This window comes from Jaculus jaculus, chromosome 14 (genome assembly GCF_020740685.1).
Source record: "Jaculus jaculus isolate mJacJac1 chromosome 14, mJacJac1.mat.Y.cur, whole genome shotgun sequence".
In the NCBI taxonomy this organism is placed as follows: Eukaryota; Metazoa; Chordata; class Mammalia; order Rodentia; family Dipodidae; genus Jaculus; species Jaculus jaculus.
In genome coordinates this window covers 51911124-51936678 of record NC_059115.1, presented here as the reverse complement: position 1 = coordinate 51936678, position 25555 = coordinate 51911124, and the positions used below count along the sequence as shown (strand labels likewise).

The window sequence follows — 25555 nt, the reverse complement described above, 5'->3', positions numbered from 1 at the left end:
TTCCATTCCCCAGGAATGGAAACGTAAGCCAGATGCACAAGGTGGCACATGCATCTGGAGCTCATTTGCAGTGGTGAAAGCCCTGGTGCATCCATTCTCTCTCTCTCCCTCTTTCTCAAATTAATAAATAAAAATAAAATATTTTTTAAAAGACTTAATTTGAGTAGATGAGAATGCTTGTTTCATAACAGAACTAGAATGGGTATATTTTATGGTCTTTGAAATTTTTATTAGATGAAGTAAATTGATTTAAATAGTGTAGTAACAAAAGCTTTCAAAAGTATACAAGTACACACCATTCTAAGTATCCATGACCCTCACAGCCCCATGAATTTAGAACCTACTTGAATTTTATGATGATGACCCACATTTCGTCAAAGACAAATAGAACAAGTGAATTAACTCTGCCCATATTTGGTTATTTCAGAAAATTCCTAGTCAATTGACATCTGTTTAAACAAGCTGTTCTTTTGTGGTTTCTTATAGTAGTAATGTTCAAATCCTTCCCGAGTCAATTATGAATGTTTATTTAACCTGGTTGCCAATTAAGCAATGATATCAACACAGGCATTTCAATATTTTATATCATGATACATGACATGGTATCCAGCACCTTACATATAACTTCACAATACTGTGTTAACACTAGGGCTTCTACTCTCTACTTAATTCAAATTTTTCATCTAATTTCATAGCTTAAGCCTATCTTCTGGAAAAATATAACTGATTCAATTACTCTTTTTCTCACTATACAGTAACAACTGAGATCAACCGACTTGCAGCTTCCTTTTCACATCATATTTTTTTAAGGCTGTAATATCAGTATCAAAATGTTATAGTCTCTAACCAAACTTGCATGTTGAAATAAGGAATTATGATGATGAGCAACAGTTTTGAAAATTCCAAATCAAGTACTGTTTTCTTTGCAATCAAAGTCAACAATTATGCCATTGCTCCTGGTGTGTACTGACCTTCACATTTCTGAGTAGTTTCACTCTGTTTGTGGCCAGCTGGGCATCTACATTCAAAAGAGCCCACTGTGTTGATGCAATTTCCTCCCTGGCAGAGCCCTGGAATTGCCTGGCATTCATCAACATCTGCAAGAAGAAAACATTTTGAAGGTAGAAGGCATAGGTTTTTGAACTATATCTGAATATTTTGTTAATGTACAAGAAAATGAAATGAGGGGAACAACTCTTTTACATGCACATATTTATGTATGATGTTGGATGTCTCATCTTTATTCTCTTTTGGAATTGTGTTTTGAGGATGCACCTGCATTGTTATGTGGTCAGTCTGTTGTTTTGATTTTTATAGAATGTTTGTAATGTGTTCTCCTGGTTTACCTCTATATCCTCAGCATGTCGGGTGAATAGTAAAATCAATGTCCATAGGTAAAATTAATGCCCACAGTATATTTCCTTGTGGAGTTGAATTACTTGGACTTTGAAGATTCAAATGGACTCTTGGCCCCTCTGCTTATACCCAAAGCAGAAGTACTAGACCACAGGACATACATATGCCTACCATGAATAAAGACTATCTGACATTCTTGTGCAGTCTTCACAGCACACTAATCTACACACCTGCACAATTTCTTAAGGCCTCTTCCATCTTTTCCGCAAACACATGGTACTACTATCTCATATTCTAATTTTCCTTGGCCTAACAATTGCAAACAGTATTAATTTAGTTTTCATTTCTCTAATTAGTAGATATTGTGCTTTGATTTATTTCCTCATCTAAAAGTTGTGCATTTATGTACTTAAACATTCAATTGTTGTGGCTATACTCTTAAGTTTAAAGCATTTTTGGTTTTATCACTGGTATCTTTTTTCAGTATTTGTACTGTTCATTAATTTCATCCACTTAGGGACAAATTCTAAATCTTTCATACTGTCTTGAGGAAATTAATGATGCTAGAAAAGGAATGCTAAGGGAGTTTCTTCAGGCAAATTAAAAATCAAATGGATATAAATTTTATTCAAATTAAAAGTTTTGAAGTAGTAAATATGTTGAGAAATACAAAACATAATTGTCTTGTTTTTAATAAACTTAAGACAACCAGTTGCAATGAATAACAACAATCAGTAAAAATAATATATTTGATGGATTATATATAGCATATATAGAAATAAAAAAGTATAACAAAAAAGTATAATAAATAAAAAAGTAGTAATAAATGGCATTGAAGAGAAGCATACCATTTTAAAGTTATTACACAGAAACTTAAATGGTATGATATATATGAAATATATTATGAGTTAAATATATATAAGCATAAGAAATGAGCAGAGGTTTAGTTAATAATTTAATTTAGATAAAATTCAAAGAAAGCATGATGGACTAAGTTAATTTAAGAAAGGCAGAACAAGAACAAAGAAAAGTAGGAAGACAGACAAGAAATAACATACAGATTTAAACTCAATAATATTCATGATCATATGAAATTTAAATGGTGTAAATAATCAAAGAAATGGCTCATATTATCATATTTTCTTTTGAAATATCAAGAAGCAATTATATACTGTTCACATGAAATCTACTTCAAGACTGCAAGAGGAAGATGTAAAGTGAAAGATTCAGTAGTTTAAAAGAAGTGTAGGGTGGTTACCTTAGTATATCATAACAAAGTGCTCATCCTAAGAAATACTATCACAGATAAAGACTGACATTTCATAGTTACTAGGGCCTCAGTTCATAATGAAGAAACAATAATACTAAATGTGTGCACATCAATTATGAAACCTTAAATACCCACAGTAGTTAAAACTTTAGTATATGAATTAAAAATAGATATGGACAAATCCAAAATTGCAGTGGAAACTTATATTCCTGTCTGTGTAAAGTAGACTGCATTAAGACTTGAATTTTACTTTCAATTTCTTCTAATTGCTTCTTATAGTACTCTTCACACATTTTAGCAGAACAAACATTCTGATTAAATACACACAGAACATAACACCCTGCCCCTTCTCCTGCCTCCAAGATCAGGTAGAAAGGCTCATGAAAGGAAGGGCAGCATATGTAGCTTATGTTGGCAGAACGCTTGCCTAGCCTGCACCAGGTCCTGGGTTCTATCATTGCAAGGAGAATTTGAGTGTGGGTGTGTGTGGGCGCGTGCCCATGTGTGTGTTAAAATATTCAAAACAGACAAACTAAGCACAAATGTTATAAAATAATGTACTGTCACTAGTAGTAAAGATACTGAAAAACAAAATAGCCATTGATATAAATTAGCAGTCATCACATAAAAGGCTTTGATTGGCAGGGGCTTGAGAGATGGCTTAGTGGCTAAGCACATGCCTGTGAAGCCTAAGGTCTCAGGTTCAAGGCTTGATTCCCCACGTCAGCCAGAAGCACAAGGTGGTGCATGTATCTGGAGTTCATTAGCAGTGGCTAGAGGCCCTGGTGCACCCATTCTCTCTCTCTCCCCCCACCTCTGTCCGTTGCTCTCAAATAAATAAATTAAAAAAAGTTTTTTTAAAGGCTTTGATTCACAGTCACAGAATAGTGGTCTGTGTATGTAACATAAATATGTTCATACTACATGCATCCAGCATTGAGCTTGATTATGAAAAAAGCATGTAAATAAATCTGTGTGTCAAATTTCCCTGTTATTTTTGGTAAGTCCACACATGTGGACTACCTTTGTGTATGAATTAGAGAATTCAACTTGAACTTCACATAAAAACTCAGACCCCTTACCAGTCTACAAAATTGCTTATAAAAGCACTCTACAAAATTAATTATAACAGTCCAAAATAATTTTGTACTCAAATTAAGTTTCAGTGTCCCCTTGAAAATTATTTGATCCGAACAAAGGTCAAATGGAGATTAAAATACATGACAAGAGTTTATATACTGAATAGTTTAACTCATAACATTTCCAGCCTCATTATTTTATGTGTTCTACACTCCCACTCTTATTACAGTGTAGTAAATAAAAAAAATTATGCCTAGAAACATTTTTCCTGCCAGTAAGTCAGAGAAAACATATCATGACATAAGCTGAAGAATGAGGCCAAACTTATCAATCTTTTACAGTTATTCATAAGATCTTAGATTACATCGTTAGTAGATCAGTAATTTTTCAAAGAAAAGGTTACTGGAAATTAGGGCATTTATTTTGCAATTTTTTAAAGTATATGTTCCTTGAAGGAAACACCACCAACAACAAACCTTTATTTTAAACATGCCCCTAGATTAGGCAGAAATCCACAGGTTTTCTTTTTCTTTTTCTTTTTTTTTTTTTTAGAAGGATGAAGTAAGTAGTTGAAAAGGGGAATTTTAAAGAACTCAAATAGAAATTATGAATTTAGGGGGCTGGAGAGATGGCTTAGCAGTTAAGCGCTTGACTGTGAAGCCTAAGAACCCTGGTTTGAGGCTCGATTCCCCAGGACCCCGTTAGCCAAATGCACATGGGGGGGGGGGTAAACGCATGCGTCTGGAGTTCGTTTGCAGTGGCCGGAGGCCCTGGCGTGCCCATTCTCTCTCTCTCTCTCTTTCTCTCTCTCTCTCTGCCTCTTTCTCTCTCTGTCACTCTCAAATAAATAAATAAAACTAAGCCAAAAAAAAATTTAAAAAAGAGAAATTAGGAACTTAGACCTAGAAGCATGTGTCAGTGGGTCTATAAAAACAACAACAATAAAAGGCCAATGACAATCTTTCCAAGCACATTTGTAGTCTTTATATCTTCAACGTCTTCACAGAGGCAACAACTAATGGCTCATTTTTCACTAGATAGACTGCTGATACCGATTGTCTATCACTTCCTTTTTCTCCTGTTTCTTATTTCTTCAAATGTTGGATTATTCCAAATCACATAAAAGGATTTAAAAGAATAAAATGAAATCTTTTCAAACTTAAATCCTATATAACCACATCACTCTCTCCTAGAAGGCAATAAATAATGTAACAAGGCAATAATAATTACACTTTATAAACATTCAATTTCCAACTCCTCCAAGTAAACTCGCACTCAAAGATAAACACACATTATTCTATACATTTCAGCTAGATGGCATATTGTTAGTCCATGCCCAAGTATGGAAAAGTATTTGGAGTGGCATAGGCATATAAAAAATGGTTCATTTAATTTATATGTGTGGGAACCAAGGACCAAGAAAGTAATTGATAATGTTTATTTTTAACTTAATATTTAAAGCAATTGATGCTTATTTTCAGCCATCATCAAATTAGATTAATTTCTAAATGGGATTTTCTATTTCTAAATTCTGTATACATTCATACAGATACTTTTATTTCTATGAAAAAACAAACTTAAGACTTTAGGAAGGACAGCACCTAAAGACCAGGTATACATCTACCTGGAGTCATAGAAATATGAAGCATCTTGCTAGTCACTCACTATGGTTGGAATTAACCAGAATGTACATTCACAAGTGACAGACAAAATTAAAGCTGAATGAATGATCAGCGTCACAAGTACCTTTTCCAGCTGTCAGAGTCAGGAACCTTGGGATTTCAGTGTCACGTGCCTCGTATCATCATTTTATCAGCGGAAAGTGTTGACTTCCCACAGACACCTCAAATCTTGCCTTCTTGGGAAAGTAACTAATACACAAGGTTTTAATTTTTTCTCCAATGTCATCCTTTGGATAGTATCAATTCATATCTCATTTTGATTGCCTTTACTTAATTCTTGTAACCCTCTTTTGAACAAGTTTTCAAAGACAGACGTATTGTTTTAATTTCTTGGAGATAAGAAATGTATTTCCGGGCATGGTGGTGTATGCCTTTAATCCCAGCATTTGGAAGGCAGACGTGGGAGAATCATTATTAGTTCAAGGAGAGCTTGCGACCACAAGCTGAGTTCCAGGCTAGCCTGGGATAGAATGAGACCGTTCTTGGAAAAAAATAAATGCAAAGGAAAAGAAAAGAAACCTCCACTGTACATTTGTTTAGGTAGTCACTCTGTGGAGCATTGTTGTCACAGGTCTTCTGTTATGATCTTCCTATCTCTTGTGACCTCCTTTATATGCAGGCCTTTTTCCTTATCGTTCATCTTTCAGTGAACTATTTCCTGCTAAAGCAGCATGAGGACAGCTAAGAAGAAATGGAAGCTTCTGAACGTCACACAGCCTGGAACAGTCACACCACCTGACACCACTCCTACATTTCCTTACTCTGGGTGTTGGTCATCTTTTAACTTTCAGCAGATGACGTGACTCCCACCTCTTGCCTTTTAAGGTATAGAGATTGCATCCTAGTGGCTCTTCTCCTCCTCCCCTTGCCCAACTTTGCCTGAAAAAAAATGTCACCAGGATAAACAGCTAATAGAGGATAGAGAAACGACTTAGCTCCTGTTTCTCTTTATGTGGTCCCTCTGTTACTAGGAGGACCTGAGGTTGAAGTTTCTCTATAGAAACTTGTATATGCCCATTGTATATGGGCACTAGGAATCCTGGCTGTAGCTCTTTGTTTTTTGAATTCTGCTTTTCAGGGTGATGCATTACTCTCTGTCCCAATGGCTTCCCCAAAACTACATGTGTTGATCGCTAGTTTTAATTGGGTATTAAAGAATTTTATTTTAGCTGGGCATGGTGGCACATGCCTTTAGTTTTAGCACTCGGAGGAAGAGGTAGGAGGATCACACTGAGTTCGAGGCCACCCTGAATTCCAGGTCAGCCTGGGCTAGAGTGAGTGAGACCCTACCTCAAAAAACAAAAAAAAAAAATCATTTCAGAATCATGATTCTCTTGTAATCACAGTCATAGTAGTTTTGCTAGGTTTAATAAAACTGCTTATCCTACACAATGTCCTAATAATTAATGTTTCTGGATTATAAAGTAGTAGCTAGGGCTGATACTTAAAGTGAGACTTAATGATGATATGATGGTCAGTGTAGATAGTGAAGATAAATTCATATGGATCAAATCACTGGATAACAGCCAAATCCCTTCCTTATTGTGCTTTAGGGAAAGCCTGTAAATAGGTTTCAATAAACTAGCTTTTCATTGTTCAACTAAGAGCTAGGCACGCATGGCTGGGTTAGCTGATTTAAACTCTTTTCATGGGTAATTAGGCTAAAGGAGCTACACAATTCTGTATACTCATCTCATATGTAAATAACATACACTTGTATTTATAATGATAGGAACTGAACCCAAGCATGTGTATGAATATAAAAATAAACTACTTTTAAGAAAATAATACATCATATGCACATGACTGCTTATTAAGTTATATTTAAAGTTTATAAATATTACTCAAAGTATTTAATTCAACTTTTACATCTTTGACTCACTTGTTTTATGATAGCTTAGTTTTAAGAGGTAATTTGGTTCTTTAGCGCAGTACAGAGATAGGTTACAACAAATCATGGCTGAAGCGCCAGCAGGAGCAAGAGTCACGTGGCTTTTAACGTTAAAGCAGAGAGCTATGGTGACCTGTAGCACCCTAGCAATGCACACTTTTCTGACATTTTGTATGCAAGTCTGTAAGTCTAGAATATTCTCATGATAAGAGCTAACTTTTTAAAGTTAACTGCTATCCTAATTTCTGCAGCTTAACTTTTTAAAATCAGTACCTTAATTTTATGCTGCTTCTTATTTTCCACAGCTGTCCTATTCATTACAAAACCATTTTTCATTCTCGTTTAAGCCATATGTAAAAAAAAAATTGCATCACTCTCAGGACAGATACTCAGAATTTCAGAAATGTTACTCTGTGGCTAATACAAACCATGTTTCAGAGCCACTATTAAGCTACTGACAATTATCATCTACATAGCTGACATTTACTGGTAACTTTATAAAACTTTCAGTCATATTATTGAAAATAACAATTTTATTAAAAATATACGACATGTATGTGTTTTAGCATGCCATTTTAAATTCCCAACCTCTTCCAAATTAACTTGGAGTAACTATTTGGGAAATAGTCTAGGAATTGAAAGAGAAAAATGAAATCATAGTATAATGTCTAAAAATAGCCTGAACTGAATTAATATTTAATTGCGAACTTTCTGACTTTGCCATGACTTAGAAATAAAACAGAACTTTTCAGCTTTCTTTTCCAGACATTTTTACCATGTGGCAAATCTCATGTTGCTCTCATTACTGTGCTAATCCATTAGACTTTTTTAAAAGCAAATGGAGTCCAAAACTTATCATTGTTGTACAAACAACGTCAAATAAGTGGGCCTTCAGACATTACTAAATCCTGAAGGACGCTCAGATCAAATGACACATTTCTTAATAACGGTGCCCTGAAATACCAGGCCTCTAACAAAACAATGCAGTGGACAAGCGTACATGCAGGGAAGGAGATCCCATCGTTTGTGGAGCTTTGATTGAAAGTATCGATTCAAAGGGAACTGGTTCTTGGAAATAGTATTAGCATATTGACGTACTACCCTCATTTATCAGCTTGAATGGCAATTCTTGTATCTAATTGTAAAGTCACTGTACTTAATGACAAAGCTGCTGCATGTAATGATAAGGACACAATGTATTTAATGAAGAAGACGGTAGTCACTGTACTTAATGAGCCCCTGCCTCCTGCTCCTGTGGATGCCCCACCATGCGACTGAATACGAAGATTCCTGCCCTCAAGGATCTGATCTGCTCAGGGGGAATAAAACTAGTGAGGAAAAGAAGTGTATTAGAAGCTAAAAGCTGATATGGAATGAAGATATTTTTAAGTCTATTTGATATTAATCTAGGCAATTTCTATAGAGTATCACATTGATATCTGTGAAAATGACAGGAACTACATGGTATCCTACACACCAATTTGAAAATCCATACAGAACAGTAAAAATTATTTAGAAGTTAATTACAATATATCTTACTGTAGAAGAAATTATTGCACTTTTCCAGTTGTATTCACTAAAAAGAAAAACCCCACAAAATTTTAGTATCCCTAGCAAACAGCATTAAACATAATACTTAAATCTTTATCCTTAAGGTCTTACCTATGATAGTTACCAAAAGCACACAACTGACATGGCTTTTATATGTGTTGAGATATAAATTTTTCTAATCTGCTGAGTTATAGTGTCATCCCCTCAGTATGTATGTTCTGATTTGAAATGATTTATTATACAAACAGGTTGTAATTACATGTTGATTATGCCTTAACTGAAATGACACAGGCCAGAGTGTTTCGGATTTCAGGTCCTTTTCAGGGTTTGGAATATTAGTGTACATATCTGAGGTGCTCTAGTGATAAGCCCTACGTCCAAGAATGAAATTAATTATGTTCGACATGAACCTTATATGCACAACTTGAACGTAACAATACGCGATATTATAATTCTCTGCATGCTAATGGCTACTTGTTATATAAGGTCAGGTGTAGAATTTTCAACTTGTGCCATGTTAGTGGTCAAAGTGTTTTGAGTTGTGAAGCATTTGGGAGGTTTATAAAGTTAAAAAGCTACGAAAAATGTTGGAAGTTGCTTCCAGGCATAATTTAGCAAACTGTGTCAACCACTCCCAGTTTACTGTTCAGTGCACTAAGGCTACAGAAGAGCTTTCCCAATTACAGTTCTCAATTAGGGGTTAAGATGCTGGACTGTTACCACACTATGCCATTTATATGGGTGAGGGTTGACATAATCTTCACTTCTGACATTATGGGAAATCAGCGTGAAAAGCTTCAGGCATAACATTGCACATAACCTACTTATAACAAGTTAACCTAACTCCCCACATCTTAAGTAGAAGAAATATTTCTATGACTAATACAATAGTCCTTCCCACTTCTACTTGGAAGCTCCCTGCTGAGACATGCGAAAAGTTTCCAAAAATACTAACAATAGTGGTAGTTGGAAATTATTTTAAATAAGTAGTGTGGTGGTTTGATTCAGGTGTCCCCCATAAACTTAGGTGTTGTGAATGCTAGCTTCCCAGCTGATGGATATTTGGGAATTAATGCCTCCTGGAGGGAGTGTGTTGTTGGGGGCTGGCTTATGGGCTTTATAGCCAGTTTCCCCATGGCAGTGTTTGGCACACCCTCCTGTTGCTGTGGTCCAGCTTATGTTGGCCAGGGGGTGATGTCCACCTTCTGCTCATGCCATCGTTTTCCCCTGCCATTGTGGAGCTCCCCTCGAGCCTGTAAGCCAAAATAAATCTCTTTTTCCCAGAAGCTGCTCTTTGTTGGGTGATTTTCTACCAGCAATGCGAACCGGACTGCAACAAGTAGACAATGCGTCTGGAGCCATTTGAGATGACTTTTGTTGCTACTGTAGGATGCTTTAATCCCGATATCTACACGGGTACACACATATGCATGCATATGTCAGAGTCACAGGCAGTACTAGGAAGTACCAAGAGTTTACCTAGAGACAAGATTGTCAGACTCTATTTTTGTCGACACTATTAATAACAAAGTAAGGCCAGCTTAGAGTTACTCTTCCCTCTGGGTATTCTAGGTTTGGAGTTTTATAACTTGAAGTAGATGGAGAGAAAGAGACTTTTTTTTTTTTTTTTGGCTGGGTAATTAAAGAAACAGAGTGGCTTTTCCTCTCCTTGTACTAAACATTTAAAACTATATTTTTATTACATTCCTTATATCTCAACTCCCTTGGTCCTCCATTGAAATATTCATTTACTAGGTGGACAACATATAAATTACCTGTACTCATATTCCTAAATAGGACTTGTCTTGGAAACGGGTACTGTATCAAGGCTCCCACCCTTGATGCCACGTTTGCCGATCCCCGTCCAGGGAGGGCAGGGCGCGGGTGGCGGTGCACGCGGCAGACTCACCCTGGCAGGCTCCCGTGCGGATGTTGGGGATGAAGCCCCGGCGGCACGGCTGAGGCTGAGCTGGACACATCTCGCAGGGATGTCCCCAGGCCCTCCCGATGGTAGCACAGCACAGTGTCTTCGTGCAGACAATGCCTGACAGCTGTCCTTGGCACATCTGATTGTTGACCTGAGTGAAACACGGGCCTGTCCTGTAATCTAGAATGGGAGAGAAGAGGGAAAGGGCGGTTGTATGATCTTGCACTGTGTTACACCAGTTTCATCAAATGTATGAGAAAGAAACCATTCACTCAGCAAACATCCAGAGACACAAAAGGCCAGAAGGTTTCCTTTTGTAAGCTCATAACTTTATAAATTATCAGAAGTACATTAAAAGATGTCAATGGTATTCTATACCGGACATTGCAGATGGCACAGATGTGTTTTCTTTGGGTAAAATAATATCTTTAAAATTTTCAATTGGTAGCGAACCTTGTCAACTTGGGAAATTGCACATGAAATCTGGATTTTCTTGAATGATTGGAAGTTCTAGACATAACAGAACACAGTAATGATGGATTGGCGTCCTTTCTCCCCCAGAACTCTCCTCCTTACTCCTCCTGGGCTCATTGACATGCCTCGTCTGTGCTCTCAAGAATTCCACGTTAAGGAGGCCTTTTATCTCACAAACATTTTCCATTTCCTTTCCTTTTTTTTTTTTTTTCCTCTAGCCCAGGCTGACCTGGAATTCACTATGTAGTTTCAAGGTGGCCTTGAACTCACACCAATCTTCCTACCTCTGCCTCCCGAGTGCTGGGATTAAAAGGCATGAGCCACCACACCCAGCTTCAAAAACATTTTCTTTTCAGAATACACGAACAAGAGTTTAGAAACTCAAAATGAACCAATAAAGATGAATATTTTGGATACCAGAAATGACTTGGGCAGTCTAAACTGTCTACAAATTTTTACTTCTAACAAGCTAATATCCATTTCTATGTCAGTTTATGTTTTCATCATTAATTCAATTAGAAAGAAAAAAAATAGTAAGACTGGTGTGGTTTGAAAGTGAAATGTCCCCAGTAGACCTGTGTATTGGAACACCTGGTCACTTACTGGTGGCACTGGTTGGAAGGTTGTAGAATCTTTAGGTGGTACAGCTTTGCTGGAGGAAGCCGGGCACTGGTGGGGGAGGCCTGAAGGTTTCCAGCCCAGCCACACTTCCTGTTCACTCTGCTTCCTGATTAGAACATAGCCAGACGCTCCTGTGCCTGCCTTTCCCACCAGGATGGACTATACACCAATGCACGGTATAAACCCAAACACACTCTTCCTTTATTAACTTGCTTTTGTGTGGTATTTTGTCAAAGCCAACAATAAAAATAACAAATCCAGGCCCACAGTCCTGAAGTCATGAATTCTTTACAGGCAAGTTACTTCTATATTCTTTAGCAGATGCCATTGCCCAGCTCTCTAATCATGATAATCAATGCTCAGTGAATATCTGCTGCGCAGGGTGAATATGCTGTCTCTCCTGAGAACACCGAGGAGTGAACTGGACAGCAGGTGACTGAAAGGGTAGTGCTGGGTATTGCAGTCTACCCTTTTCCTCCTCTCATTTACCTCAATAAACCTTTTGGATGATCAGTTAACACTCTTTCAGACATAATTGAATCATGAACAAAATGATTTTGTGTTTCGCTGCTGCTGCTATTTGGAATAATGAGGCCAGCTTCCTAAAGACTGACCAATGTAATGGCTCACATTAGCTCTAAAAGCACAACCAAAATACAAAGAAAATAATTTCTTTTCTGTCTGCAAAGATTACAGGAAATGTTTGTGAACTTGGGAATACAGCATGCTCCTTGGATGTGTAATAAAGTGACATTAGTCCATGTGAACAGACAGCTAGAATAGGTTTAACCCCGCTTTTTGTAAGAAATAAAGCAATCTCATGTTCAAAAGAATGAACAATATTTGTGTTTTTTTTTTTGAAAACCAGTTACTGTGAAAATCAAACTTGGATAATAGCTTAATACTGAAAATTCTTAGATTCTTAGATATCATATAATTGGTGCATCAGACAGAATGAAACTTAAAGCCTCATAACACAGTTTCAGTGAAAAATGAGGCTTTCTGATATAATGAAAATGAAAAATTTAAAAGTTTAATGTGTATCATTTCCTAACCAAATGAATTAACTAAATAAATTAAAAATTCCATGTCAAGAAAGAAACCTAGAGCAGTTTTTTTTTTTTTTTTTTTTTTTGGTCTAACTGGTTTAAATTTCTTTTACTCTGTAGTGAAACTTCCATAAAATACTCATTTTCATCCTCTTATAAGAAGAGCAGATGTGTTGGCTATAAATTGCATTTTTGAAAAACACAATCTTTTGTGTAAATGTGAGGATATGTTAACCTTATAAATAAGCATACTTTCCATACCACAAATTGCCAGTCATACATTTTTCAACTCTTCAGAAAATTCCTATTTTGTCATCATAAATAGATGTCAGATTTGCAATTTTAAATTATATTAGCTAGAAATAGATGGAGAAAAGTATTTTGTATAAAAATATTTGAAAACAGGGCTGGAGAAATGGCTTAGCGGTTAAGGCACTTGCCTGCAAAGCCAAAGGACCCAAGTTCTACTTGCCAAGACCCACATAAGCTAGATGCACAGGGCGCGTATGCATCTGGAGTTCATTTGCAGTGGCTGGAGGCCCTGGTCTGCCCATTCTCTCTCTCTCTCTACCTGCCTATTTCTGTATATCTATCAAATAAATTTAAAAAAATAAATCTTTAAAAATGTTTGAAAACATTACTTTTAAAAATGTATGCATAAATACCTATCCTCCCATTCTTTATATGTTTTCTGTTCCACAGAGAATAGGTCTTTGTAGCATTCCTCTCACCCACCCTTTAGTAAGTCAAATGGCCAGGAAAGTCCTTCATTTATCTCACTAGAGTACATTCTTAAAATTATGGTCACCTGACATATCTGTGGAGAACAGGAACATCTGCACAAGGGTAGCTGTCTCTTTCTGCAAATGACCTTTCTTGTTGATCACACCAACTGAAGCAACCATAAGCTCTCCTTTCCAAGAATAGAGTTTAACAGTTCTCACTTCTATTGTCTACATTTTCCTCCCCCTAAACTGTGAGAATTTCATTTTCTTATGATGATATTTGCTTTCCATTTGACAGTTAATTAGTTTAAATTTCCATTCTCAGTTATGCATTCAAGAATCATTATTGTGTAAAACAAGAACACAATGTGCTAAAAAGGAATTTAAATTTCCTGATCAGCTAGTTACAAACTCTACTTGTATTTTAATTATAAACAGACATCCTAGAAATATTTTAAGTAACTACTGTTAGTAATGTAGCATCTTCATGAAAGTTTCAATAAATACCAAATATTACTGTATACCACACTAACTATTCAGAGATGTGAACAAAGTATAAAAGAACAGATATGACCAAAAAGTTTGTTTAAATATAGTATGTGGATGGCAGGTGTATTAGTTCCTGTCTTTAATCTCAGCATTTGGGAGTCTGAAGCAGGACAGAAATGAGTTCTAAGCCAACCTGTGCTTCAGAGTGAGTCCCAGGTCAACCTGGACTAGAGTAAGATCCTACCTCAAAAAGAAAAGTTATTGGACCACAAATCTTACTACCTTGATGTTATAATATCTAAGTGAAATGAAGCATAATGTTTTATATTCTTTTGTTTTGTGCCAGTAGAAATGTATTGTAATTAGTAAGTCTAACAAAAATTTGCCTCCCTTTTGCTTATTCCTTCCCCCGAAAAAAACTTAATTGAGGCATACTTTACTTGTCATATATCGTCTGTCTTAAGTGTACAATCACATGATTTTTTGGCAATTTAAAAAAAAAGCATAGCTATCACCACAAACACATGCCTTTTGCCCATTCTCAGCCCCAGTCAACTGCAAATCTAGTCTACTACAATATACTCTATTTTCTGGACCATTTATATAAATGGAGTCCTATAAGAGGACAGCTTGAATGAGCCACAATTTCCAGGGAGGAATTTTCCTTAGATAGGATGGGAAATCACTCCAGAACCTGAAGCAGGAAGGTTAGGAGGCACGGAGATGTAGCCATGGTTACATCTAGAGGGGAGTGGACAGCGCTCTCTCCAATCCTTCCCATTGTCTCTATGAAACCAGAGGTCTCAGTGTGGGCTGGCTACGGAGTCATATCTTAAAGACTGGCTTGGGATGAACTGTTCCAGGAGAGGGAGACGACTGAGAACTCATTCACATTTCAGAGGACATCCACTGCCATCTTTTGGTGGGTAAGCAAGTTGAAGGTATGAAAGAAACAACCACTGTAATTGGTGGCTTTTTCCAGCTGTTCTGGGCATCTAAGCTCACTGAGGAGTTGAGTTTTGAGCACATGTGGGGTTAGAGTTTCACCTGTCAGATATACACATATAAACAAGCAGTACAGGGCTGGGGAGAATTCTCAGCAGTAAAGGCATTTTCTTGCAAAGCCTAACAACATGGGTTCAATTGCTCAGTACCTACACAAAGCCAGATGCACATAGTGGCACATGCATCTGGAGTCTTTTGTAGTGGCTGAAGGCCCTGGGGCAGTCATATTCCCTCTCTTCTGTCTATCTCAGCTTGTAAATAAATATTTTTTATATTATTTATTTCTTTGAGAGAGAGAAGAGAAGAGACAGATAGAGAGAAAGAGAGAATGGGCACACTAGGGCCTCTAGCCACTGCAAATAAACTATTGACGCATGCACCCCCTTGTGCATCTGGCTTATGTGAATCCCAAATAGAAATGGGTTCTTTAGGCTTCATAGGCAAATGCCTTAACTGCTAAGCCATTTCCCCAGACCAAAATAACGTATAGAATGTTAAAGGAGCTTAGCCTATTTTGAAATTATAGGCAATGGAATGTAAATCAAATGAAGTTGGAAGTGAAAAGGGGAAGTGTAAGAAAGCAATGAGATCAATGGACTGAGTGTCTTCCTGTGGCCATACAAGAGATGGGAGTATAATCATAGGACAGCAAGATATCATCAACCCATGGAGCTACATTATCAGTGGTGTGCTTGAGAGTTAAATGCAGCTAAGCAATATTCCTTAGATTGCATACTACACCACTTAGGGTCATTTCCCACATGTAATATGAAGTTAATGTCATTTCCTGGAGTTGTGCATTAGGATGATACCATTCAAGATCAATGCTACAATTATACATCAGCAAATTGCCCTAAGGTATTCAGTTTTGTACAAAATAGAACTAACTGATCCTGAAAAGTGTATGAAAGAAAAGTAAGTGATGATCTTGTGTGAAAGCTGTAGACATAACGGTGTCCATTGAAAGACTGTATAATGTACAGAACTGGAGTCTAAGGATTCTGGCTGTGTGAACATGTTTTAGGGTAACAGACCATTTTACATAGTGATTATTAGTAAGGCTCCCTGCTTCCAAATATTGCTATAACTGGAAAATCTAGTAAGTGAAAGTTGAAATTTCTCCTTACACATATGCACATTCCCAACAAAAAAGAAGTATTCATATTTATTTATTTATTAGAGAGAGAATGGGCATGTCAAAGTCTCTGGCCACCACAAATGAACTCCAGATGCAAGCGCCACCTTGTGCATCTGGCTTAGGTGGGACGTGGAGAATAGAACTTGGATCCTTAGGCTTCACAGGTATGTTTTAAATGCTAAGCCATCTCTCCAGCCCCAAAGAAGTATTCTTAATTTAAAAGGTAAGTTTTTGGGCTGGGAAGATGTCTAAGTTGGTAAAGAACTTGCTGTGCAAACATGGGGAGCTAAATTCAGATTCCTGGAAATACACCAATCCTGAGTGCACTAGTAGGTGCCTGTAAAACCAGCACTAGGGAGGTGGAGACATAAGGAGCCCCAAGATGTGCTGGCTAGCTCGTCTGACCAAATCAGTGAGCCTTGTGTCCAAGGAGAGACCCTCCACACACATGTACAAACACACATATTTATGTGTATGCATGCTATGCATGCATGCACATGCAGAGACACTCTCCTACATTTCTGAAGCCCCACACTTCATTGTTGATGTAAATATTTAGGGTTACATAAGGTCAAATAACAATGTCTTCCTTGATGGGTGAGAATTTTTAAATCTCAGCAAATTTTAGAATTAAACACAGAAATGTGTAAGAAAATTGTGGTCACTCAATAACAGTTTGGCTTTAAGGAATTTCTAACCAATACGAACCTGTAATGCTTAACCGTATTTGGACTATTTCGTGAGATGGCCTATTAACCAAAAAAGTAATTTACTTAGAGTAATTATTTTTTTTTAATAAATGAAGCTTCTCTTTAATTTTATTTATTTTTATTTATTTATTTATTTTAGAGCAACAGAGAGAGAGAGAGAGAGAGAGAGAGAGAGAGAGGGAGGGAGGGAGGGAGGGAGGGAGAGAGAGAATGGGTGCATCAGGGCCTCCAGCCACTGCAAATGAACTCCAGATGCATGAGCCCCCTTGTGCATCTGGCTTACATGGGTCCTGGGGAATGGAGCCTCAAACTGAGGTCCTTAGGCTTCACAGGCAAGTGCTTAACTGTTAAGCCTTCTCTCCAGCCCTAGAGTAATTATTTTTAAGTTGAAATGTCAATCACTATGTTTATAGAATTAGACAATTTATATAAACTTCAGGTTTGTGCAAGTTTGCACATTTGAATGCATATAATTGTAAAGTTATTAGTGTGTAAGTGTTGAGTGCTCACACAGGCTATAAGGTATACAACTGAAGTCACTTTGGAAAGACATATGATATGAAAAACATCTCAGAAGATATAAAGGCGTTCATGAACTTGGTATGAAGATAGCACCTCACATTACTTGAAGTTCTCTTGAAGTGACTGCTAAAGTCTAAGACAACAGACGCTCAAAGAATTATTGTACATCACTGCAGCATCATTTACAGTCATCAAAAGGTGAAACGGTACCAATGTCCACTGACAGATTAACATATGAGTACAACGTCATAAATGCAGACAATGGAATAGCATTTCAGCATCCAATGGAAGAAAATTCTGACACGTGCTGCAACATGAACAACACGCTGAAAGAAAGTAGTTAGTCAAAAAGGATTAAAGCACAACGCTCCTGCATATAAAAGTGATCTATAAACAAGTCTGTAAAGACAGAAAGAACAGTGTTTGAAGAGGAGTGGAATTAAAGTCGGAGCCTCGAGGTGTACAAGATGAAGAGATCTATGGATGGACAGGGTGACAACTACACAGCGGCTGTGTAGACGGATGTGGATGTACTTTTGTTTCTCAACTTAACTTGGCTCAACATGACACATTTTATGTTATTTATGGGCCAAAATTTTAAAAATATTATTTGTAAAAAATAAAATACTCATGAAATAAGTAGAGTTTGAAATTATATTTAAATTAAAAAGTCTGAATTTTAAGCCCAAGTAAATAGCTCTGAAACATCCATATGCAACACTGATCAATCCTTCTCTGCATAGATTTGGTGTTATTTTCAGCTTATTATAGGTATACGTGGTATGACATGGGAAATCTTGAGGGTGATTCTTGACCAGTCACATTCACTGGCAAATTCTTCTGTAAGTTAACTTCTTAGCACTAGATTTGGTGGGTCATGTTTCCAGTTTGAAAAATTGTGCACAATTGTCATGAAAAATAGAGGTGAATTGCTCTCTGAATAGGCAGCACCAACTTACCCTGTTATCAGCACTGTCAAAGGAGTCATTTCCTCACACCCTTTTCATCACTGAATGGAGGTTATAGTTTGAGCTTTATTCACGTCACGGGTGAAAAGAATTATCTGGACAGTGGAGAGTTGGTGGTGCCCTTTCCTATAAACAATATCCTTTGAGTCTGCATGCTAAAAGCACTTCCCTGCTTTTATAAGTGAATAAATAAAAGCATAGACATTAAGTAGCATATAGAGAATCAAAGAGCTGGACGCACCTCAAGCTGACATTCACCTTTGGCATCCATTTCACTCCAGGAGGCTTACATGCAATTTACTCCATGCCACACCTCTGAGGTCATTCACCCAACACCAAGGTTATCTGCACACTTAGGTTTTTATCCTTCTCATTACAGACCAAAGCCCTTCACCCCTGTAGTAAGTGTTATCACAGCCCCACAGTTGCCTGCTTGTGCCACCACATATAATTTCCTAACTCTCAATTAGTACGCTCAACTTTTCTTGTCTTTGGCTTGTTCCACAGGTGAGTCTCCACCTAGATCATTATATGCAGAGAAAGAAACTCTGTGACTAAAACTTACACTAAGATTTGCCTATGCAAATAGATGAGTAATTATTTTTAAAGCATTTTACTTACTAAAATTTATTTTTGCACATGGTGTGTGTGCGTGCAGGACCCCTTGTTGCTGCAAGGGATCTCAGACACACGCACCACTTTTTGCATCTGGCGTCACATGAGTACTGGTGAAGTGAACCTGGGCCAGCAAGCTTTTTAGGCACGTATCTATTTTTTTACCACTGAGCCACTTCCCCATTTCGAGTGACCACTTTAGTTTCCACAGTTGCAGTGCATTTAATTTCTAACATAACACTATCATTTAATATTTCAGTGGAATGTGGACTTGGCAAAGAAGGGACATGTTCTCCTTTTTTTTTTTTTTTAAAGAGTCTTTAAAGGGCAAGGCTGCTAATAACATCAAAGGGAACTTTAAAGAATGAAGAGGCAGGAATGGCAATTAGGAGCTGGTCAATGATGCAAACAAAATTGCTATTTTTGATGTCACATTTAATAATGATGAAGGCTATGGAAGTCATGTCCTAAAATTCATGGCCTATGTAGTTGAAATGCACCCTCCCAAGACCAAAGCCAATTAAGTTACATCAAGAGCAACAGAACGTACTGAAGATTAAAACCTAAATAGGGCTAAACGGAGGCATTGTCACTTAAAAAAAAGTTAAAGGGACAAAAATATTTTGAAGTGAATAAATAAGGGGACCAGAGAGATGCAAAGAATTAATACGTCAGATGTTTCATATGTGAGCTAAATTAACAGACTACCAAATTACACACTTTCTAAAGAAAAAAAAAGCATATTAAAGTAGCACTGAATATACTTCAGGGAAATGATATGCATCATTGATTCACTTTCATTTATTATATGCGTGTGTGCATGTATATGTTTGGGTGTGGATGCGTGAGTTTATGGGTGCACACTTGCCATGGTCACATTTAATGGTCAGAGAACAACTGTGTGGTATTTCTCTGCTCCCTTCTCCCTTTCCTAGAGCTCCTTTTCTGACAGCTTGGGAGCTTCCAGGTCCTGCTGGGTCTATTTCCCATTGCCAGAGGTGTGGTGGGATTAAAGAGGTATGCACCACACTATGTGCAGCTTTACATGGGTTCTGAAGAGGACCAAACTTGAGTTTGAAGGCTTGTACAGAAGCATCTTTAATGAGCAGGCAATACCCCTGGCCTCCGCTCACTCGCTTTCAAGTCCGAAATTAAGCAAATGACAATATCTTAACTATCCCTTGGCTCAAACTCAATAAGGTCAAGAGACTGATTTATGGTGATGATAAATAAAATGTTACAAACAGGCTAGAGAGATGGCTCAGCAATTAAGGTATTTGCCCACAGAGCCTAATGACCTAGGTTCAATTCCCCAGGATCCATGCAAAGTCAGATGCACAAAGTGGTGCATGAGTCTGGAGTTCATTTGCAGTAACTAGAGGCCTTGGCATGTCTCTCTCTCTCTCTCTGCTTGCAAATAAATAAACATATATTTTAAAAAATGTTAGAGACAATTTGCTATTTTGAGATTTTATATAATAGCATTTATTTGTGATTGAAATTTGCACCCATGTCAGTGGTTCCTGAGTGGTGTAAGCAGTGAAGACATGAGGTTGAGACAACTAAGGCGAAAAGTCACACCCTCGCCCACAAACTGATGAGCTGATAGAAAACAGAAGCCCCCTATGATTCTGTTTATATACAACAGAATCTCATTAGAGGCACCAAGATTCTCCTGAAAAGACAGGAATTCCCTGTGCTTCTTCACTTGAGTTTTCATTATCTGAGAGTTTCAGGGAGATTCTAAAAGATAAGGGTGAAGGTCATGAGAGGTCCAGACCCTTTAACTCGCTGAAAAAGACCAGCAGATTCTCACCTCAACCTGTTTGCACTGAAGGCGGTCTATACTGGAGAAATGAATCTTTACTGGGTTTTGTAACTGGACTGTGACACCTGCTCCTTAGTCAACACCCAAAGATGCTCAAGCGCAAAGCTCCCTCCCCGTACCGCCCCCCACGAAGGTCACGGCTGTGCGACAGTAGTGCAGTGAGACACAGCCGGGCACACCTTGCACACCTGCAGTTGCCGGGGAAACCAGCACACACTGATCAGCACTTTGTAAAGACACAACAAAGCTGGAAGGGTAGCACCTTCCTTTCAATATTTGGAGTTATGAGAAGAACAAAAAAGGAGACAGTCCATTTCTACACAGAAAGAATAGGGTACCCTCAAAGGGGCTGAACTAGACCAGTGTTGTTTTTCATTTATAGCATGGTGAGGTTGGATAAAGAAATGAAATCTGGAGTTTAAATTGTAAATTTTGCGACAGGAAACAAAAAGTTCTATAATAAGATAAAATTAAATTTAAAAGTCTGGGGCTGGAGAGATGGCTTAGCGGTTAAGCACTTGCCTGTGAAACCTGAAGACCCCAGTTCGAGGCTCGACTCCCCAGGACCCATGTTAGCCAGATGCACAAGGGGGCGCACGCATCTGGAGTTCATTTGCAGTGGCTGGAGGCCCTGGCGCGTCCATTCTCTCTCTCTCTCTCTCTCTCTCTCTCTCTCTGCCTCCCTCTTTCTCTCTGTGTCTGTTGCTCTTAAGTAAATAAATAAAAAAAAATAACTTTAAAAAATAAAAATAAATAAAAAAAAATTTAAAAGTCTGAAATAACAATGTCAGGCATTGGAAGATGGGGGACATTTTCAGTAACAAGGATTTGGAGATAAATCATCCCTACAACTCAGTCATAGATTAGGAGGACTGAATGAGCAAGAGCTCCTGCGTTTAGAAAAGTTAGTATTGTTTAACTTAGACGTTGTACAATGTATGCATAAGAGGCACAGAGGTCTTGATATTGTGGTGGAAGATAGAAAGGTAGGTATTAATATACTGAAGACCAAACTGAAGCTCATGCAAGTCTGAAACTTCCAAAAGTCTTTCCATGATGCCTTAGAGAGAATTAATTTAGGAACAAGGGTAGTGGATAGAGATACTGAAATTAACAGAAAAAAAACAAAAGAGGCTAACAAAAGTAAAAAGATGAAAACCACAAATTATAACATTTTAAGGTATAAAATAAACTGATGGAAATAAAACCAAATATATTGAAATCACAAGTTATATTTTAATCAAATAATGAATAGGTTTGATTAAAATAATAAAATTCTGCTCTAGTCTATCTATACATAAACATTAAAATTAAATGACAAAAGTAAAAATCAAACAGGACAAAGAAAAAAATCAAGGAATATGTTCATGAAATAAAGCGAAAATAGCAATAATCAATACTGGATAGAACGGAATTCAAGAGTGTTCACTGAAGGACTCAGGGTATAGGTCAGGGTAGAGTACTTGCCTAGCACTCTCACGACACCATGAATGTATGTGCATGTACACACACATACACACACACACACACACACACACACAGTGCATTAACTAACTTAAGACTTCCAAGAGGCTAAAAATTAAAATTTAATATAAGATAATAAAAGATATACATACTAAAAGATACATTGAGATGCCAAAAGCAAATATGTGAAAACTTCTAAAAATAATTTTTCAAGTTTGACAAAGTAAATAAAAAGAACATAAAAGTTTGCCTTCATAGATGGATTTACAATGTTATGATGTTTATAAAGAGAAAATGTAATCCTTTGGCTTAATGGAACACCTTTTAAAGTGATATCTGTTCATTAGACCTGCCATTATGTCCTTGAAATTCAACAGACCCCCTCAGATTTCTACTGAACAGTTTTTCGTTGATGGTGTGCAAATTTAAAACCTTAGTCTTTCCAGGAAGGACTTTCGGCAATATGGCTGATGACATACCATTAGGAAAGAACATCGTGTGCTCTGCTTTAGAAGGGATTGTCAGGGCTGGGGAGATAACTCAGTGATTAAAAGCACTTGCTTGCAAAGCATGACAGGCCAGGTTCAATTCTCCAGCTACTCACGTAATGCACAAACAGCATTGGTTTGCAGAGGCAAGAGACTCTTGGAGGACTCATTCTGTTTCTGTTTCTCTTTCGTTTTCTTTTCATCTCTTCTCTCTCTTCCCCCTTTCTCTCTCTCTCTCTCACTTACACACCAATATTTTAAAATAAAAGGGATTAATATTTTCACCTATATAATCTGTAACATGAAATTCACTATTTTAGATAAACAACTGTCAGCGGTCATAAAAGTTCACAGCAATGTGGTTTGCTTTCATGTGTAGCTGTGTGGTCCCAAATGGCAGCCACTAGCCACATGTGGCTTTCTCAATTTCAGCTTAAAAAATAAATGAGATAGAACAAACATCCAGTTCCTCAGGCCCAGTAGCCACAGGTCAAGTGCTCAGAAGCCACACGGTGGTTAGTGGCTACTATGTTGGACAGCGCAAGCATTTCCACCATCCCAGAATGTTCTAGAGAAATGGAGAATAAAATACCATGTGTTGTGGAGGTAATGGTTCTTTAAGGGGTCATATTTGAAACTAGGTAGATTCGGATTGAAAATGAAGTATTTGGAATTACATGGTTACCATCAAAAAAGATCCTAAAGAGAAGTTTTGAAGCCAAGTTGGTTTTATGGCAATTCTTTTATTATTAAGTATGTGCATGTGCGTGTGTAAGCGAGAGACAGAGAATGCAAGAGTGCCAAGCATCATGCTTATCACTGTGCTTAATCTGCACAGCAGCCTTATTTGGTTGGCATAAATAGCTTTCTTATACTGATAACAATAGTACACTTAGGTTAGACAACATTTAATGGCTCCCGGTCCCATTCCTCCCAGATCCCCTTCTCAGAGCATGTGCGGACAGGTAGCAAGACCCCAGGAGATGAACTGCTCCTCGCTTCCGCCACGCCATTGCTGAAACCACAGAGGAATTGGGGAGACAAGCAAGAGCGCTGCTTCCATGCTGAACCTGATAATCAGCGCCAGGGTGAAGGAGACAGACCCCGAGGACACTCAACACTTATGAAAGCGGAGATCCAGCGACTCCTCAGAGCTCATCATTGAAGTGGACTTAAAACTCACCCACCACGGCTCAGAGAATTTTGCGGAAGAGGGGGCAGAAAGACTGGAAGAGCCACAGGTTGAGACATCGTGGCCAGAGGGCATTCTCTCCCCCAGAAAACAACTGACTGCTGTTCCCACAACACATAACCCGCCACTCCATGGGGAATACCTGCAACTCACTAGAGGAGGGTCCCCAGCACAATGAGGGCAGGAATGAGGGAAAAGAGGGTATCAACACATGATGTATCCATACAAGTATGCTGTTAATAATAATAATAAGAAGAAGAAGAAATACCCTACAACATTCTGGGATAATTATTCGGGAGTGAAGACTTACTGCTCATATATTTATTTCAAAGTCATTTTTCCCAATGTGACAATAAATCTCTTTTTCAAATGGCTAATAAAAAAAAGTGGCCAAATCCACACAGATGGAGCCTAAGTGAGGCGGAAGTTGACTGACCAGTACATCAAACCTCAAATGTGGCCTCTTGGCCATCATCCTCTTGTTCCGCTGTTCATCATGGCAGGGTACTCCTGTATTTGATCAGTACCTCTCGCTCTGAAATAAGCACACTTGTGGGTCCATTTTCCTTCTTGAGTTTAAAGGCCGGCGTTTCTTCATTCCACTCCCGAGTTAGCCTGGTTTATTAAATGGCTTCACTGGTCACTTTGATCTGCCCCTCAAGAGCCACCCTGTCTCAGATTGTTGAACAACTGCCTGAATGTAGGTGTCCCACTGCTGCCAGTACGCAAGTCCTTCGCCACTAAGGAATTCCCTCTCAGCAAGCACTCTGACATTACAGCCCAACCCACTTCAAGTCCTTATCAACAGCCTAGCTGATTTCTTCCAGTGGCTGGAACTTAAGAGTCTCTTCAATGAAAGAGGTTGCAATGGTGTGTTGGACTGCAGAAAATGCCGGCCAAGTATCTCAGGAGCCAGATGCACTATATATATACATACAGAAAATAACTAGGTACCTGTTCAGTCAAGTTCCAGTTTAACTTGCACTGTTAGCTGCCAGCAGGCTTACTGCCCGCTTCTAACAGTGCTCACCTCATCCCAGGTAAAGTATATAAAAGTGTCCCGAGAGTTTATGGATTACATTTCTAATTCTAATTCTATCATTCTCAATTACTTTGGTAGATGGAACTCAGAGAAATCAGTAGATTTGATCATACGATTAACAGATGAAATGAAGTCCAGAAAGTTTCGACAACTGGTCTCACCAGAAGGACTTGATATAATAGTGTTTTCTTCCCCATCTCCTGGGCATTCTCCTGCAGTATCCATCATACAATGGTACCCGGGAGCCTACAGTTGATGACGCTAGGATGTCACAAGCCTTTCATGACAGCAAATTCCTGGCAGGGTGGAGACGCAGAACTATGGCGCAAGTCAGAATTTCCCAAAATGTGGTCAGTGGAATTCCAGTTCCACAGAATATTAGAATATTATGTCAAAGAAGTATTCTGTGGCCAGATGTATTAGGATACATGTTAGAGTTGAACAAAGACAGCATTTTTGTATGTGCCT

At 38.0% G+C, this 25555-nt stretch overlaps 1 protein-coding gene across 1 annotated transcript in view; it reads right to left on the bottom strand.

The window, feature by feature from the left end:
* Nucleotides 1-25555, bottom strand: part of Fbn2 (fibrillin 2) — a 267870-nt gene that overhangs the window by 171712 nt on the left and 70603 nt on the right. Inside the window, exons 6-7 of the mRNA XM_004651524.2 lie at nt 10740-10937; nt 972-1097 (exon numbers count right to left, since the gene is read on the bottom strand). Coding sequence (XP_004651581.2) covers nt 972-1097; nt 10740-10937 — 324 coding nt within the window. The remainder of the gene's footprint in view (nt 1-971; nt 1098-10739; nt 10938-25555) is intronic.